The sequence below is a fragment of the Coturnix japonica genome, chromosome 3, assembly GCF_001577835.2.
Source record: "Coturnix japonica isolate 7356 chromosome 3, Coturnix japonica 2.1, whole genome shotgun sequence".
NCBI classification, from domain to species: domain Eukaryota; kingdom Metazoa; phylum Chordata; class Aves; order Galliformes; family Phasianidae; genus Coturnix; species Coturnix japonica.
In genome coordinates, this window is record NC_029518.1 from 23,859,911 (window position 1) to 23,873,305 (window position 13,395).

The window sequence follows — 13,395 nt, forward strand, 5'->3', positions numbered from 1 at the left end:
TTGAGCGGCGGCGGCGGAGCGATGCCGGGGGGCCCGGCGCGGCGGGGCGAGCCCGCGGGGCCATGAGGGCGGGCTCCCGGCCATGGCCCATGGCAGCGCCGCGGTCATGCTCAAGTGCGTGGTGGTGGGGGACGGGGCCGTGGGCAAGACCTGCCTGCTCATCAGCTACACCAACGACGCCTTCCCCGAGGAGTACGTGCCCACCGTGTTTGATCACTATGCAGGTGAGCGGGGCGGGGGGCGGCGGCGCGGAGCGGCTCGCTTCGGCTCGGCTGCGCTCCCCAGCACCCCACCTCCTCCGCCCGACCTTGCCCCGCCGGGGCCTCACCCGGTTTGTTTCTCCCTCCTCGCAGTCAGCGTCACCGTGGAGGGCAAGCAGTACCTGCTGGGGCTCTACGACACCGCCGGGCAGGTGAGTGAGCGACCCCAGACCCCGGCCGACGGGCGGCCGGCGCTGTCCGGAGCCGAAGTTGCGGTGGCGGCTGGGCGCCCCGGCGGCATTACTCAGCGGGACGCCTCGCATCGCCCGCTGCCGCAGCGGGGACAGCCCGGAGTGTGTTTTGGGCTTAACTGCCTCCTTTCTTTCTTTTCTTTTTTTCTTCCTCTTCGTTTTTCTTTTTTCTTTTAAGCTGTTCTAGACAGTCCAAGTGATTTCTCTTGCTGAGGTTATTACAGCCCTCTGTGGAAGATGCTATGTCAGCATGTGACTGAGGCAGTTTTAATGCTGGATATATTCAGAGGGCTCTCTACTGTAGCGAACAGCACAGGGCTCCATTATCTGCATCCCTGCTCAGTTATCCCGACTTGCAGCCAGCAGCTGCCGGCTGAGCACAGTCTTAGGAGTTAAAGTACTTGGGAGGTGGCGTATCTGAACCAAAACAACATGTAAAGGGCCTGGCTGTGGGGGGCAGGAGGTGCTAAGAAGGTGTGGAGCCTCTAGAGAAATGCTGCGTGGTCTTTTGCAAAGTTGTATATTCCTTATACTAAAACTTCTTGCAGCGTGAGCATGTGTTTGGGTCTCACATGACTTCAGACGTGCTTCCCTCTGGTAAGGAGCAGCGAGGAAGACAATCTGTCTGCTCCGGCACACGCTGAAGCCATATTTTGTAACCCAGCAATTCCTGCTCTTAATTGAACATTTACTATCTAAATTAGCGTGCCTCTCTAGGTGTGCATGTGACTGAAGGGGGGCAATACTCAGACAGTCTTGAGTATTTAAGGCCTGAAAGCAGCAACAGAATCCATTCAGGGAGAGTTCCAGGGAACAGCTTCGCTTCAGCTGGAGGGTGAGGTTCCTACCAACAAGCTGACTTCATCATTGAGATCTCACCGATACAAACACAAACTGGTCCCAGTGATGCAAACTGAGTTCACTTGTTATTCCCATCATAGCTTTGCTTTTTAGTTGTAAATGCTTCACAACTCAGCTGGCTTTAAAATACCACTCAGGTGTGCTACAGTATGAGGGTCTGGTGCTCAGGCAAATAAAGCATCGGTTAACATGCATCCAGTTTCTATAACAAGCATCGGAAAAGACAAAAAAAAAAACCAAACCACCTTGCACTTGTACATATGCAGAGCTTATTTGTGGATGCTGTCTTGAACAGCCCGTGCTGGCTTGTTGCTATTAACAGGAGCTCTGTGTAACCTTACCTCAAGTGGCTTTGTGGTGTCCATCTGGGTAGCTGCACAGAGAAACCTTTGGCTTCCTCTGACACTAATGGTAAGCTGGGCAATTTGCAGCAAACAGCAAGCAAATGTATTGTATATCTAGACTTGTAGGTTGTTTCAGTGAGACTGCTGTCACAAATAGATCTGCTCTTGGCCAAACTCAGACCTACAGCAATCATAAAATCTTGACCATTTCCCTCACTCCAGGTTATTGAAGGGGAGCAGTGGACATCCAGGGCTGCCTGTGGAAGCCCCATTCCAGCACCCAGCACAACTGAGGAGGTTCTTATGGGAACCTGTATAGAGCTTCCAGTCTGACAATTCTGTTCTTTTTGCTCCTTCATCAGAGTTTGCATTTAAGAGCAGAAAAGACAGGACTTGCCAGTGTCTTCTCTGTGTTGAGGAAGCAGCACACTGCATCTGGTACATGCCTGCTGGTTGTACAGACTTCTGTTCAGCTCTGATTCATTGCAGCTTGAAGTCAGGATTTCAGTGCCAGCATACAGCAGTGTTGTTATTTCTAATCCTGTCACCCCCAAATAGTTTTACTGCAAAACAGTAGCCTGATAGTATCATTTTATCAAAGCTTGGCAGCATGTGATTATTGTGGTATCTGAGCTACTTGCAGCCTTCTGAGCGCATACAACTCCAGCCCTGGGCAGAGTCCAGATCTCATCTTCTAGGGGAAGAGGGGTGAGAGTGCAAACAGAGGTTTGAGCTGTCACCTGCTCCGCATCCCTGAAGGAAGCCCATGGCAGAGCAAGGTGCCGAAGCCTTTTGATTTCTAGCTGTTGCGCAGCAGGCCCATCAGCCTGAAGTACTGACTTAGCGGTCTGTGGGTGTTGTTAGCTTGTATGGTTACGTATTTAGCAATGTGTGACAGACTTCTGTTTGGCGGGGGGCTGTGAGCTGAGTTCATGACATCCAGTTTGCTTTTCCAGTGAGCTGCTTCACAACGTAGGCAGAATCACACATAGTAACTGCACCAATCACATAATGCCTTGTGTTTTTGTGAGTTTAAAGTAGGTTGAGAATAAATCTATTAAGATCCCATTTTTTTCCAGGTTATATTTAGCAGGGAAAAATGACACAGTTCACAAGTTTCAGTCTATACACGGACAAACCTTCCCCACCATGTGCATGTCCTGGCTTCTTTCAACTTGCATACTCTCATGGATGCTCTTGTTGCAGCTACATCCACCTTACTTCAGACACGGTGCTATGTATATATATATATATTTGGTGTTGTAACTGAGTTAAAATTGAAGTCAAAAGCAATTTTGTTACAGTTGGTCAAGCTGAAGTGTGTAAAGCTAACTCAAATACTAGCGAGATCAGCACCTCCCCGAAGGCCAGATGTAAAAACAAATAATTCTAACTGTGAATGAGCTTGTGGGAAAGAGAGGGATGGAGGCAGGGCTTTTAGAGTGGATGGACACACAGCTTGCAGTGGTTGCTATAAATAAAACAAGAAATAGCAGTCATCTCTGTAATCCTGGCTGACTGTTTGCCTTGGCTCTGGAAGGTAGCTTCAGTTTTGCAGGTAGCACTTCAGCACCCTGGGAGGAGAGGCAGCTGCTGGCTGTTGAGGTGATCTGTTGTGGAATAGGAATTTCCCTCCTTAGATTGCATTATTCCTTCTGGTCTGCCATCATCTGCCACTGATACCACACAGTCAGAGCGCCAAATGCAAACCCAGAGCATGCAAACACGCTTCCACAAAGCAAACCCTGTAAGCCTTCACTGCTGAGTTACAAATGCAGAAACCTCCAACGTGATGTTGGCAAATCTAAACATTAAATGTGAGCCACCCCCATTCTGTCCCTGCACCTCCCTCCTCCCACGTGCATTTTGCCTCGCTCCCTTTTGCGCTGTTGCAGGCAGGCTGTGAGCTCACTGCAGCCTGGCTGGCTGCAGCCCTATGAATAGCTCAGCTGAAGCTGCTGTGCCTGAGGATGCAGAGCCATGCAGGTTTAAGGGCTCTGCAGCAACAACTGGATGTGTGTAGGTAATTTAAAATAGAAATATGTCCATACCCCTTCTCTGAAGTTGAAGTATGTGTGAGCTGATGGTCGCTGTGATGGGAGGTCAGCAGCAGATACTTCAGCAATGATAGAGTTCCCTTTGAATGGTAATTGTCTGTTACCTTTAGAATGGCCAAATGATCTTCCAGTAATAATAATTGCAGTGCAGATCTTACTTGCATCCAAACACCTCATTGCTATCTGTGAGTCACACTTTGCAAGCATCACATCTTCCCTAGAAAGACAGGGAAGTTAACAGCAGGCGAAGAGTCACAGGATGAGGAATATTGCTCAGAGTTTCCAACAGCATCTGCTGTTCAAGGCATCAGTTTATGGTATGTTACAAGCATGTTTTTATGAAGTCTACTGGCATAGAGAAACTATTGCTAAGCACCAATTGTGTTGTCAAGTAAAACCATCTCTTTTTCTGGGTTAGGAATCAGTAGATATCCATTAGTTTGTGAGGAGGTTCTCTCTGAATTTTGCTTGCTTTCTCTGAGGTACAGTGACATGTTTCAATCCAAACACCACAATCTACAAAAGAAACCCTGAACACAACAATTATTGCTTTTCTAGCATAATATTACCGTCTGTCCTCCTGCTTCCTGACTTCACTTTAAGACGGTGTGCACCTGTGCTCAGCAAATTGTCATATAATCTGCAACTGTCCTGTAGGCAGCCGGAGTGATGGAAGGGGACAGCTGGCTGAGCGGCCTGAGCTGGCGGGGCTTTCTGATGGCAGGCTTTGCTGTACAAGACCATGGGACTTTTTGGAAGTTCTGCAGTCACATTTCTTGATTGAAACAATTTATTTGCGAAGTTTTTCATATTTTGCCATCTTAGAAATGCCCTGTTTTTTCTCTTATAGTCTGACTCCCGAGTCAGCCTCTAAAATATGCTTTCAAACGAGTTAAGTATAATTCAGGCCAGAGGAAAGCTTCTACAGCAATCACCTCCTTTGGCTGGTCAGAATCCTTGGCGCAAAGGGACATACAGTGTAAGTTAAGGTGTGATCCACAGCTTCATGTCAGCAGGTGCTCACTGCTGATTTCAGTGTGCTTTGTTCCAGTTCCTTTATTGAGAACACGCGGACTAAGGGGACATAAAACATAGTTGCATTCAAAATGCTGAGTCAGCCAATCCTATCCTCACACGCTGGTATGGAGCACCTGAAAACACAGGAAATGAAAATGGTTTCAGACTTCTGCCCTGTGCTGGAAGTGATTTTCCTTGAAGCCTTTGGGTTCTGTGAGTTCAAGTTTTTTCTGTATTTATGGATGAGTAGAGATTTACCTTTCATTTCAAAGTGAGAAGGATGAGATTTTTCTTTTATGTAATCAGCAGTCTATGGGAGCCTGGGCTTTAAGAGATAATATAAAACACACTGATTGGAAATCCTGCGGTTTTACTATGAATTATACAAAACAGTATTATGAGAATGGATGCTTTGGGACAGAGCTTCAGTTCTTATTTCAGCCTCCAAGCATTAGGTGCTGCCACCCTCATCTTTTTTAATCACCGCTGCATCCATTTGGTGGCACGTGCACAGAAATTCTTTGCGGTGGTTGGCACTTGCTGGTGTGCGTATCAAGATGCAGGTTGCAGAATGACTCTTCAGAGCAAAGGAACATCTGTCAGCATCCTAGGTGAGCTGATTGCATTAGGTGAATAAAGCGCAGACTGAATGTGCCTCAAGTGGCTTGCACTCTAAATTAGATGTAGCCTTGAATGCTGAAAGATCTGTAGGCTCCTTGCTTTATTGCCCTGCTCGGTCTGATTTGCAGTTGGGATGTAGCGTTGGAGTGAATAGCGGTGAATTGTTCATGGCTGCAGTCACCAAAATGGAATGACTTCCTTATGTGGAAAAAGTGAAAATCTGTGGTGGGAAGAGTGCTGTTGGTAAGGTCACTGAATGTCAGGAGGAAACCAGCACTGCAGCTCACCACAGCCCGGTGATTCCCCATGGATAAGGAGTGAAAGGGCTTCCCAGGCGGTCACTGCGCTGCTTCCTTGGAGATCCGTAAGGGGTGAGCAACTAGTAAAGGTGTGTTCAAGTGAAAATGTGCATGTGGTCAGCGGAATCCATTGTGGAAGATGCTAAATAATACGTCTCAGAGAGAAAATCCAGGGATGACTTCTTCTAGAAAGCTAGAGAGAAGTTGGGAAGTTGAAGTTACTGTGGTAATGGAGAGAAGTGCTCTGTTGTGACTGTCTAGGGAAATAGCGAGCATCACCTCATGCCAAGTTGTGGGATTTGGACAGCGTTTAATCCCACATGAGGACCGGGATCAATTTTGATCTCTTAAGAGCAATTTTATGTATAATAAAGGGCATATTCTGTCCTTCTTATCTCTGCTCTAAGATACATCTTAATAGGCTTCATCTTTCAGCTGGTTATTGCTCGATATGCAGAAAAGCTTTTCAGACCTGTAAGCAGTAGCACAGTTCTCAGGTATGCCAGAAGGGAAGTTCTGTCAGAAGAAAAATCATAATTCACAAACTCTGGTCTTTTTTAAATGTATAATTCATACTTTGAACAGTTCTCACAGGAATTCAGAGATGGATTTAGATTAGCTCACTTCATTTTTAGCATACAATGGGAGAGCACTTAGTTTGTATTCTTGCAGCCTTTTCTATAAATAAAAAATAGATGCTGGACCCAAATCAGCCACTTTCTGCATTCCCTGGGAAACCTGTGTTAGAAGCCACACCAGGACAGCTCCGTTGTCTTTGGCAGCGCTCACTGGAACCCCAGCAGCCAGCAAAGAGATAGAGGGGCTGTGCTGTACTTTTTCCCTTCAGGCAGGGAACAATCAGCTGACTTTGTTGTGCATGTTCAGAAGCCAGGGGCTAAAGATGTAGGCAGCAGAGAAATCGAACACAGAGATGCACGTGACAGGCTTTGATTGCAGAGCTGGGCAGGCAGCTGCTTTTAGGTGATGCTGCATCACAGGCACCATGCTGGGGACACTTCATCCTGTGCCCCTGCAAAGTGTTACAGAGTACGTGCAGCCCAGATTTGAACAGCTCAGTTTTTTAAGCCAGAGAAGTGCTTTGTATTCAGCAGTACAGCCCGCTTCCCTCTCTCTTCCCTCCCCCCTGGGCTTCTAGCACAATCAGAAACCACAGCGTGATTCAGCCCCTCAGCACAAATCTGCTTCCTGGTGTGCTTCTGGGGGAGGCTGTTGCTTGCTGAGGCTCTGCTCTATGCCTATGGCAAAGTTGCAGATTGACTTTTAACTCAGTCTGGGGGAGACAGCAGGATTTACCCACTGCTGTGACGAGTCCCCGAGGTGTGTATTCATTACAGCAGTTATTCAGGTTCTTGTTACGCTTTACGAAATATTGCAGGGGCCTTCCAAAACGGGAATTTCAGGGAGGAAAACTACAAACGATGCAATATTGAAGGATAGCAATGAAACGTGCTCCAAAAATGGTAAAATTGAAGGGTGGCCATTTCTACGGAGTGAAAACTTTCATCTGTCCTACCACGTAATAGGTTACAACTCGGACATACAGCTGGGGTTGACTTACCACCTCCAGTGATCTGTGTGTGCCGCGCTGAGAGCCTGCGAGCAGCAGTTGTCATTACCCTGCACTACATGAAAGCTGGATTCCTCCAGCAGCTCCGCCTGAGATCTATTTTTGGCTTCTCGTCTAAAAACAGATGGTTGGGAGTGAGAACCTCCTCTTACGATGGCTGTTGTAAGCTGTGAAAGCAACAGATGGTTGCCAATGCAGAGAGCGCAAACCTAGAGTTGTTAAGTTCCAGTTTTTCTTGCAGCGTGGTGTGAGCCATATTTTGTTCCCCTCTGTCTATTTCATATCTTCTCACAATATAAAATAGGCTTATCTTTTTGTTTATAAGAGCATGGAGATATCTGCAAGGAAAACAAACAGGGTTCATGTCTTTTTCAGTACCTGCAACAGCAGATCTCAGAGGTGTGAATTTCTCTGGATGTTTTGGTCAGGGTGTGGGGAAGCGCTTGCTGCAAAGCAGGCTCCCCTAATTATCCTTCATGTCTCCAAATGGAATAGAGAACCTAATTCCATTCCAGAGGAGAAGGAAGCCAGCAGCCTCATACTGTGGTGAGGAGGGTAAGGACCTATGTCCCCACTGCTCTTGGCCACAGATACCATAAAACAGGGAAGCTACGGGGGATATGAGTTCTCAGCTATATCTACTCCTCTGACTTCAGTTTTCTAGTAAATAAAGGGATATTATGCTTCTGTGGGTCAAGAAGGTTGTCTAGAAATTGAGTCTGCAGTTTGTCTCAGCTGTTTTTTAGGTGTTTTGTTTTGTTTTGTTTTTTAAATAACCCATTGCACTGCAAGCAGTGTACACCAAAAGCTTTCGGAAAGCTTTGCAAAGACTAATGCATTATTAAGCTAGCAAACCCCTATGGGACACCCTAACAGATGGGAAGATGCAAGGAGAGAGAGGATAATGACTTGCTCAGGGCAACAAATTGTGTCAGCAGCAGAGTTAGGAATGCAGTTTGTGTGTTTTTAACTATGTCTTCCTGCTGATATCCATGGAATTAGGCAACTTAAAATACAGCACAGGCTTCTTTTAGTCTGAGCAAAACCTTGAGATGAAGAACAATACACTGTTGCAGAATTGCAAGGCAGTTCTTCATGGAAGGAGTTCTTTGAGACCTCTCTTTTGAAGTATCTAAAGGTGAGGAAAAGGAGTAGCCAAGTTTTGGATTGTAGATTAGAACATATCCAGCTAATCATCCAAAATACAGTGAAAATCAGTGATTAATAACAACCCCCCCAAAAGCAAAACAAGCAAGCAAACAAAAAGCAGTCCTTCCCAGTTTGTAGTTGAGAAGGTGAATCACTGCTTCCTCCATCTCATCTTCTTTCCTGTGTCTCCTCTTCTTTGGCAGCTGCCCTTGCTCACTGTGGAGATGCTAGATAAAAGATGAATGCTCCTGTTGCAGCGTAGTATCTTCCATCAGTGTCCATAGAAGATGACAGCACCATACAGTGTTAATTTAGCCAACACGCTTACGTCCAATTTAAGTTATTACAGGACTGGACTGTATGTCTGGAGTTAAGACTTTACTGCATATTCTGATTCTTAGTGGCATTCTTACCCACCTTATTTATACTCATAAATATTCCAGTTAAATTCTTTACATATTGTAATGCCTAAACACACAAGCACTGCCTCCCCCATTTGGATTGGAAGTTTAATTGCCACACAGCATGGTGTGTACCTGCACTCAAATTGGAATTTATGTTGACTGACCTGTATAATTAGATTTTGCCGTTGCATTTAATTTTAGAATAAATCACACTTGTTTCCCTTACACTAGATTCAGGAAATAAACTATAATTGAAGCAATCAGATTTTTTTCCAGGCTTCTCTAATATTCACTCTGAATTCATATGGTATTTCAGATTCTTCAACTGAGTGCAAGCAGTTATTGAGACCTGAGACATCAGAGCAAGTTTTCAGATTTGATTTTATTATTTCAGAGGGGGTTACTGGGGAGCAGAAGGAGCCTTTATACACGGGCAGCCTACACAGTGCTCACAGTGTTTAAGCCAGGCTCTCCCTGAGGAGAACCCAATACCAGTCTAACTATGTGTCTTACTAAAACAAGTGGTGGCGGGCCATTATTGCTATCAATATGAACATAATTTTCATAGCACAGGTGAGATTTAAAGGACAGCCTGGCAGCACTGACTTGTTTCAAACAGTAGGATTGGTAGGTATAGCCAAACGCTCTGTTAATTTACGTTGGTGAAGTCACTATAGTGAATACCACATACATCTTTGGCTGTGGTACATAAAGTATCCAATCACACTGTACTCATTTAACGTCTTAAATGGGGTGGACCCACAGCTTGCCCAGATGGAGCAGGGTATAAATCAAAAGGCATATAAATAGATGAAGGCAGAGAGAAGATCAGCTCTGCACGCTCCTTAAAGAGCAGTGAAATCACTCACTCCTGGATGACTACTGAGAGATGGTGAGGAAGAAAGATGCCACACCAAAATGTGGCTAAAAGTGCAAAGATTTGTATCCAGTGGGATTTAAAGAGAACCTAAACAGTATGGAAGTAAATCAAACAAATGTCACTTGTCTTTGGGATGAGCAAATGAGTATTTGCCATGAGTTTAAAGGTCTGTCTGTAATTTGAATTGGGTTAAGTCGTACATATTTTAGTGTCAGTGGGCTCACAGTAATTTCTGGTGACAGTTTTCTCTATTGCAATATTTAATGCATGTAGTACTCTTAATTACTGTAACCCAGGTGTGAGGCTTTTGTAAAACTTAAAGAGTTCAGTAAAGGCAGCTCTTCAGCGGTAGAAATTACAACTATAAGCTAGATTTATTTTTGTAAAAAAAAACAACAAACCAAAACCTTTCCAAGAATATCTTGCATATGATTTAGCAGAGCTGGTTTGGAGAGTCACTGATGGATCCATACGAGTGTTCTTGCATGCAGATTTCTGAACTCCAGGGCCCAGTTTAATTTGCAGTTGGGAACCTTCTTTTAGGATTTCCTTCTCCACCCTAAAAAACAGTGTGGTAACTCTGAGCAGGCTCTAATTACATTCAGTAATAAAAGAGAAACATAAAGTGTACGCTTCAACCCGAACGACAACAAAATCATGTTGCTATTGTGATTTTTTTTTTGTTTGAAAAAAGTTATTTCTGCCTTCTATGATGAACAGCCACAGCGGCTGAAAAGACTTGCGTACTGGGTCTTACTTCTGCAACAAGATAGGACCCTGATGCTAGCAGAGAAAGAGCAGACCTTCAAATGGCCTGTCAGATGTTTCACAGTAGTTTCAGCTACTGTGGTTGTGAAATTGTGTGCGCGTGTTTACGGCTCAGCTTACTCTGGCTTATTGACAAAGCTGTAGAGTAAATAGGGCTGGCATTAAATGTGTAACCAAAATGGCACATGAACACAGAAGAGCCCGGCCAACGGTTGCCTCCTCACTAGTGCAGAATCTCCTCTGGTGCTTACTTGTTGCCACATCTTTTCTCCGCTTCATGATGAAGATAGCAGTCTTCTTCCTGCAGCTGCTGACTTTCAGATGACCAGAGAGCTCAAGCAGAAACTGTGCTGAGGGAGTTCTCACATGGTATCTGAAATTCTAGTGATGCATCTTAAGAACTTAACAGTTCATCAATGAAGCGCTTTTTTGAAGGTGCAACTCTAGGTTAATAATCTGGTAATGTGGCAACTGCCAAGGAAATAAAAATGGAATTTTCTGGTTTGTTTCAAACATGGGGTTGAATTACATTTCTGTTTATATTCAATGAACTAATTACTTCAGTATCTTTGAGATTTAATTAAGATGGGGAGCTTATGTACGGAAGAGGGAGGCTGCTATAGCCCACAGATTAACCATGCAGTGTTGCTTATTGTGGAGGAAAAGGCACCAAACAGTCATTTTTCACTGTCTTGGCAACAACAGGGATCAGTCTTAGTTATCTATGCTAAAAAACAAATAACTAACCAAGGTAAGAATAGTAGGACACAGACCAAAAGAATCCTGGCAGAATAAGCTGGGGAGTCTTCCATCTTGGCATTAGCTGGAAAGCATGGCAAAGTCTACATTCTTCCTCTTGCTAGAGGGATTATGTCTGTTTTACAGTGGGGATAACGTTTCTAAGTACCTCTGTTCCTGTATGCATTGGCAGTAGGACTGGTGGCTTCAAACGCTATGGCTCTAAATGACCCAAACAGTAATCTTGTCAGACACGTGCCCCCAAAAGGACATTAATGTTTCCCTGAGAGGGTTCTTAATCTTTAATTTCTGTTCCTTGCTGCTGTTTGCTGAGCTTGTTTGTGGAAAGCAGAGTCTGGACAAAGGAGCTCCCTTTTGATCCTTCCTTCCCCTGCCTTGATCATTAGCAACAGGACAGTACAATTTCTTTGGCTGAAAGAAAATTTTCAGGAAGAACTTAAGTAGCACTTCTACATATGATCCAAAGGGAACATTTAAGTGTATTAAATAGCCTTAATCTAACCTAGCTTTGTATAACCTGGATGACTCTATAGCAGTCAGATCTTTTTTTAAGGATACTCTTCCGTATGTTCTATTACAGAGGTAAGTTTCTATTAGTACTAACATAGAGATTGTATTTCTGTTTATACTCACATATAATATCAGAGTGATATTCACATATGATATCAGAGTGATATTGATATCACTCTGATATCAAGATTTTGTACCACACTGGCTAACCAGGAACAGCTGTAAACATTGAGAACGTTTGCCTCAACATACTTCCTGAAATACAAGTATAGTTCCTGAATATGAAATTAATGAAATACAAGCAATAACTTAGCATTGAAGATAACAGAATTTTTCTTTCTCAGGAAGACTATGATCGTCTGAGACCTTTATCTTATCCTATGACCGATGTCTTCCTTATCTGCTTCTCAGTGGTAAACCCCGCTTCATTTCAAAATGTGAAGGAAGAATGGGTACCGGAGTTGAAGGAATATGCACCTAATGTTCCTTTTTTACTAGTAGGAACACAGGTATCTGTTTCTGTTTTAGTTTATTTAAATCAGTTGGTTGTTTATGCCCTTTCTTTGGGCTCAGAGTTCAAGTCCAGCTGGATCTGAGCAGCCCCTCTTTATGGATTTGCAGAACTATCAGTTGGCAGAAAACTTTACGTCTGTGTTTTTCCCTAATAAACAACTTGTGTTTGGTTGAAATAAATGCACTGGTCTGCAACTACCAGTGGTATGCATTGATTATGGAAGCTAAGGAACAAGCAGAGAAGTGAGACAGTTTCCTCCTGCATTTTGTAGCTAGTGGACTGGACTCCAGTTATGAAGTGATCCACTTGTTGCTATTATGTTTGAGTTAGCCGTGCTGCTACTGCTGGATATATATTCTAGTATTTTAATTGAAGAGCTGAATTAGGGAGTAAATGTTTTGAACTTCTGGACTGAAAGCAGTTAGCAGCTTACATTTACAAGGGCTTTTGGATCAGTAAGGATTCAGGATCTGAGCAGTGACTCCATTTTTTTTTTATGCTTTAAAAAGAAGGTATTCACATAATCAGTTGTCTTTTGCTTAAGAAAAAGTTATTCCAACATGACTGCAATCTTTCTTGTTAGATTGATCTTCGTGATGACCCCAAAACTCTGGCGAGATTGAATGATATGAAAGAGAAGCCTTTATCTGTGGAACAAGGACAGAAATTAGCAAAAGAGGTAAATTAGAAACTCCTAAATGAAATGACATAGCAAAGAAGCAAGAAATATCTATTTTCAATCCAGTTTTTCTTCCTCTACAGCTTTGTCCATTTCTTTTACCAGTTAGCATAGGAAACCTCAGAACTGGTAGCCAGCAATTAGCAATATTTATTTGTATCACTGAATACAGCTAAGAAGCAGATCTATGGAATAATACTTCCTTATTAGTAATTGTTCTAACTTTCTGAATAGAAACTCAGTAAAAACTATGTAAGCATTAATAAGAGATAGTTAAAATCATGGAATGATTGAGGTTAGGAAGGAACCATAGAGGTCACCTTGTCCAATCCCTATGCAAGATGCTGGAACTATTTGTAGGGAATTATTTCTGAATGCTGTACTACCATTTTAACACCCTGCATGGATACTGTGAACGTTTCTGTTGAGACTTCCTTTTGAAACATAAATTGGTCATGTTATTTTTTTTTCGTTGTTCAGTTACTGAAAATGCC

The 13,395-nt window shown here is 43.8% G+C and overlaps 2 protein-coding genes across 9 annotated transcripts in view; one reads left to right on the forward strand and one right to left on the reverse strand.

Moving 5' to 3' along the window:
* RHOQ (ras homolog family member Q) overlaps positions 1–13,395 on the forward strand; it is an 18,714-nt gene continuing 5,319 nt past the window's right edge. Inside the window, exons 1-3 of one of the 2 annotated variants that reach the window (XM_015857484.1) lie at positions 1–412; positions 12,053–12,217; positions 12,806–12,901. In XM_015857484.1, coding sequence (XP_015712970.1) covers positions 83–412; positions 12,053–12,217; positions 12,806–12,901 — 591 coding nt within the window. In that variant the 5' untranslated portion in view covers positions 1–82. The remainder of the gene's footprint in view (positions 413–12,052; positions 12,218–12,805; positions 12,902–13,395) is intronic. The other variant, XM_015857483.2, reaches the window with a different exon arrangement.
* Positions 9,154–13,395, reverse strand: part of PIGF (phosphatidylinositol glycan anchor biosynthesis class F) — a 22,392-nt gene continuing 18,150 nt past the window's right edge. For 3 of the 7 annotated variants that reach the window (XM_015857480.2, XM_015857479.2, XM_015857481.2), the window contains exon 7: positions 10,999–12,869. The gene's annotated coding sequence lies outside the window, so the exon portion shown is untranslated. Of the gene's footprint in view, positions 10,231–10,690; positions 12,870–13,395 lie in introns of those variants that run through there. The other 4 variants (XR_001553897.2, XR_001553896.2, XM_015857477.2 and 1 more) reach the window with 4 other exon arrangements.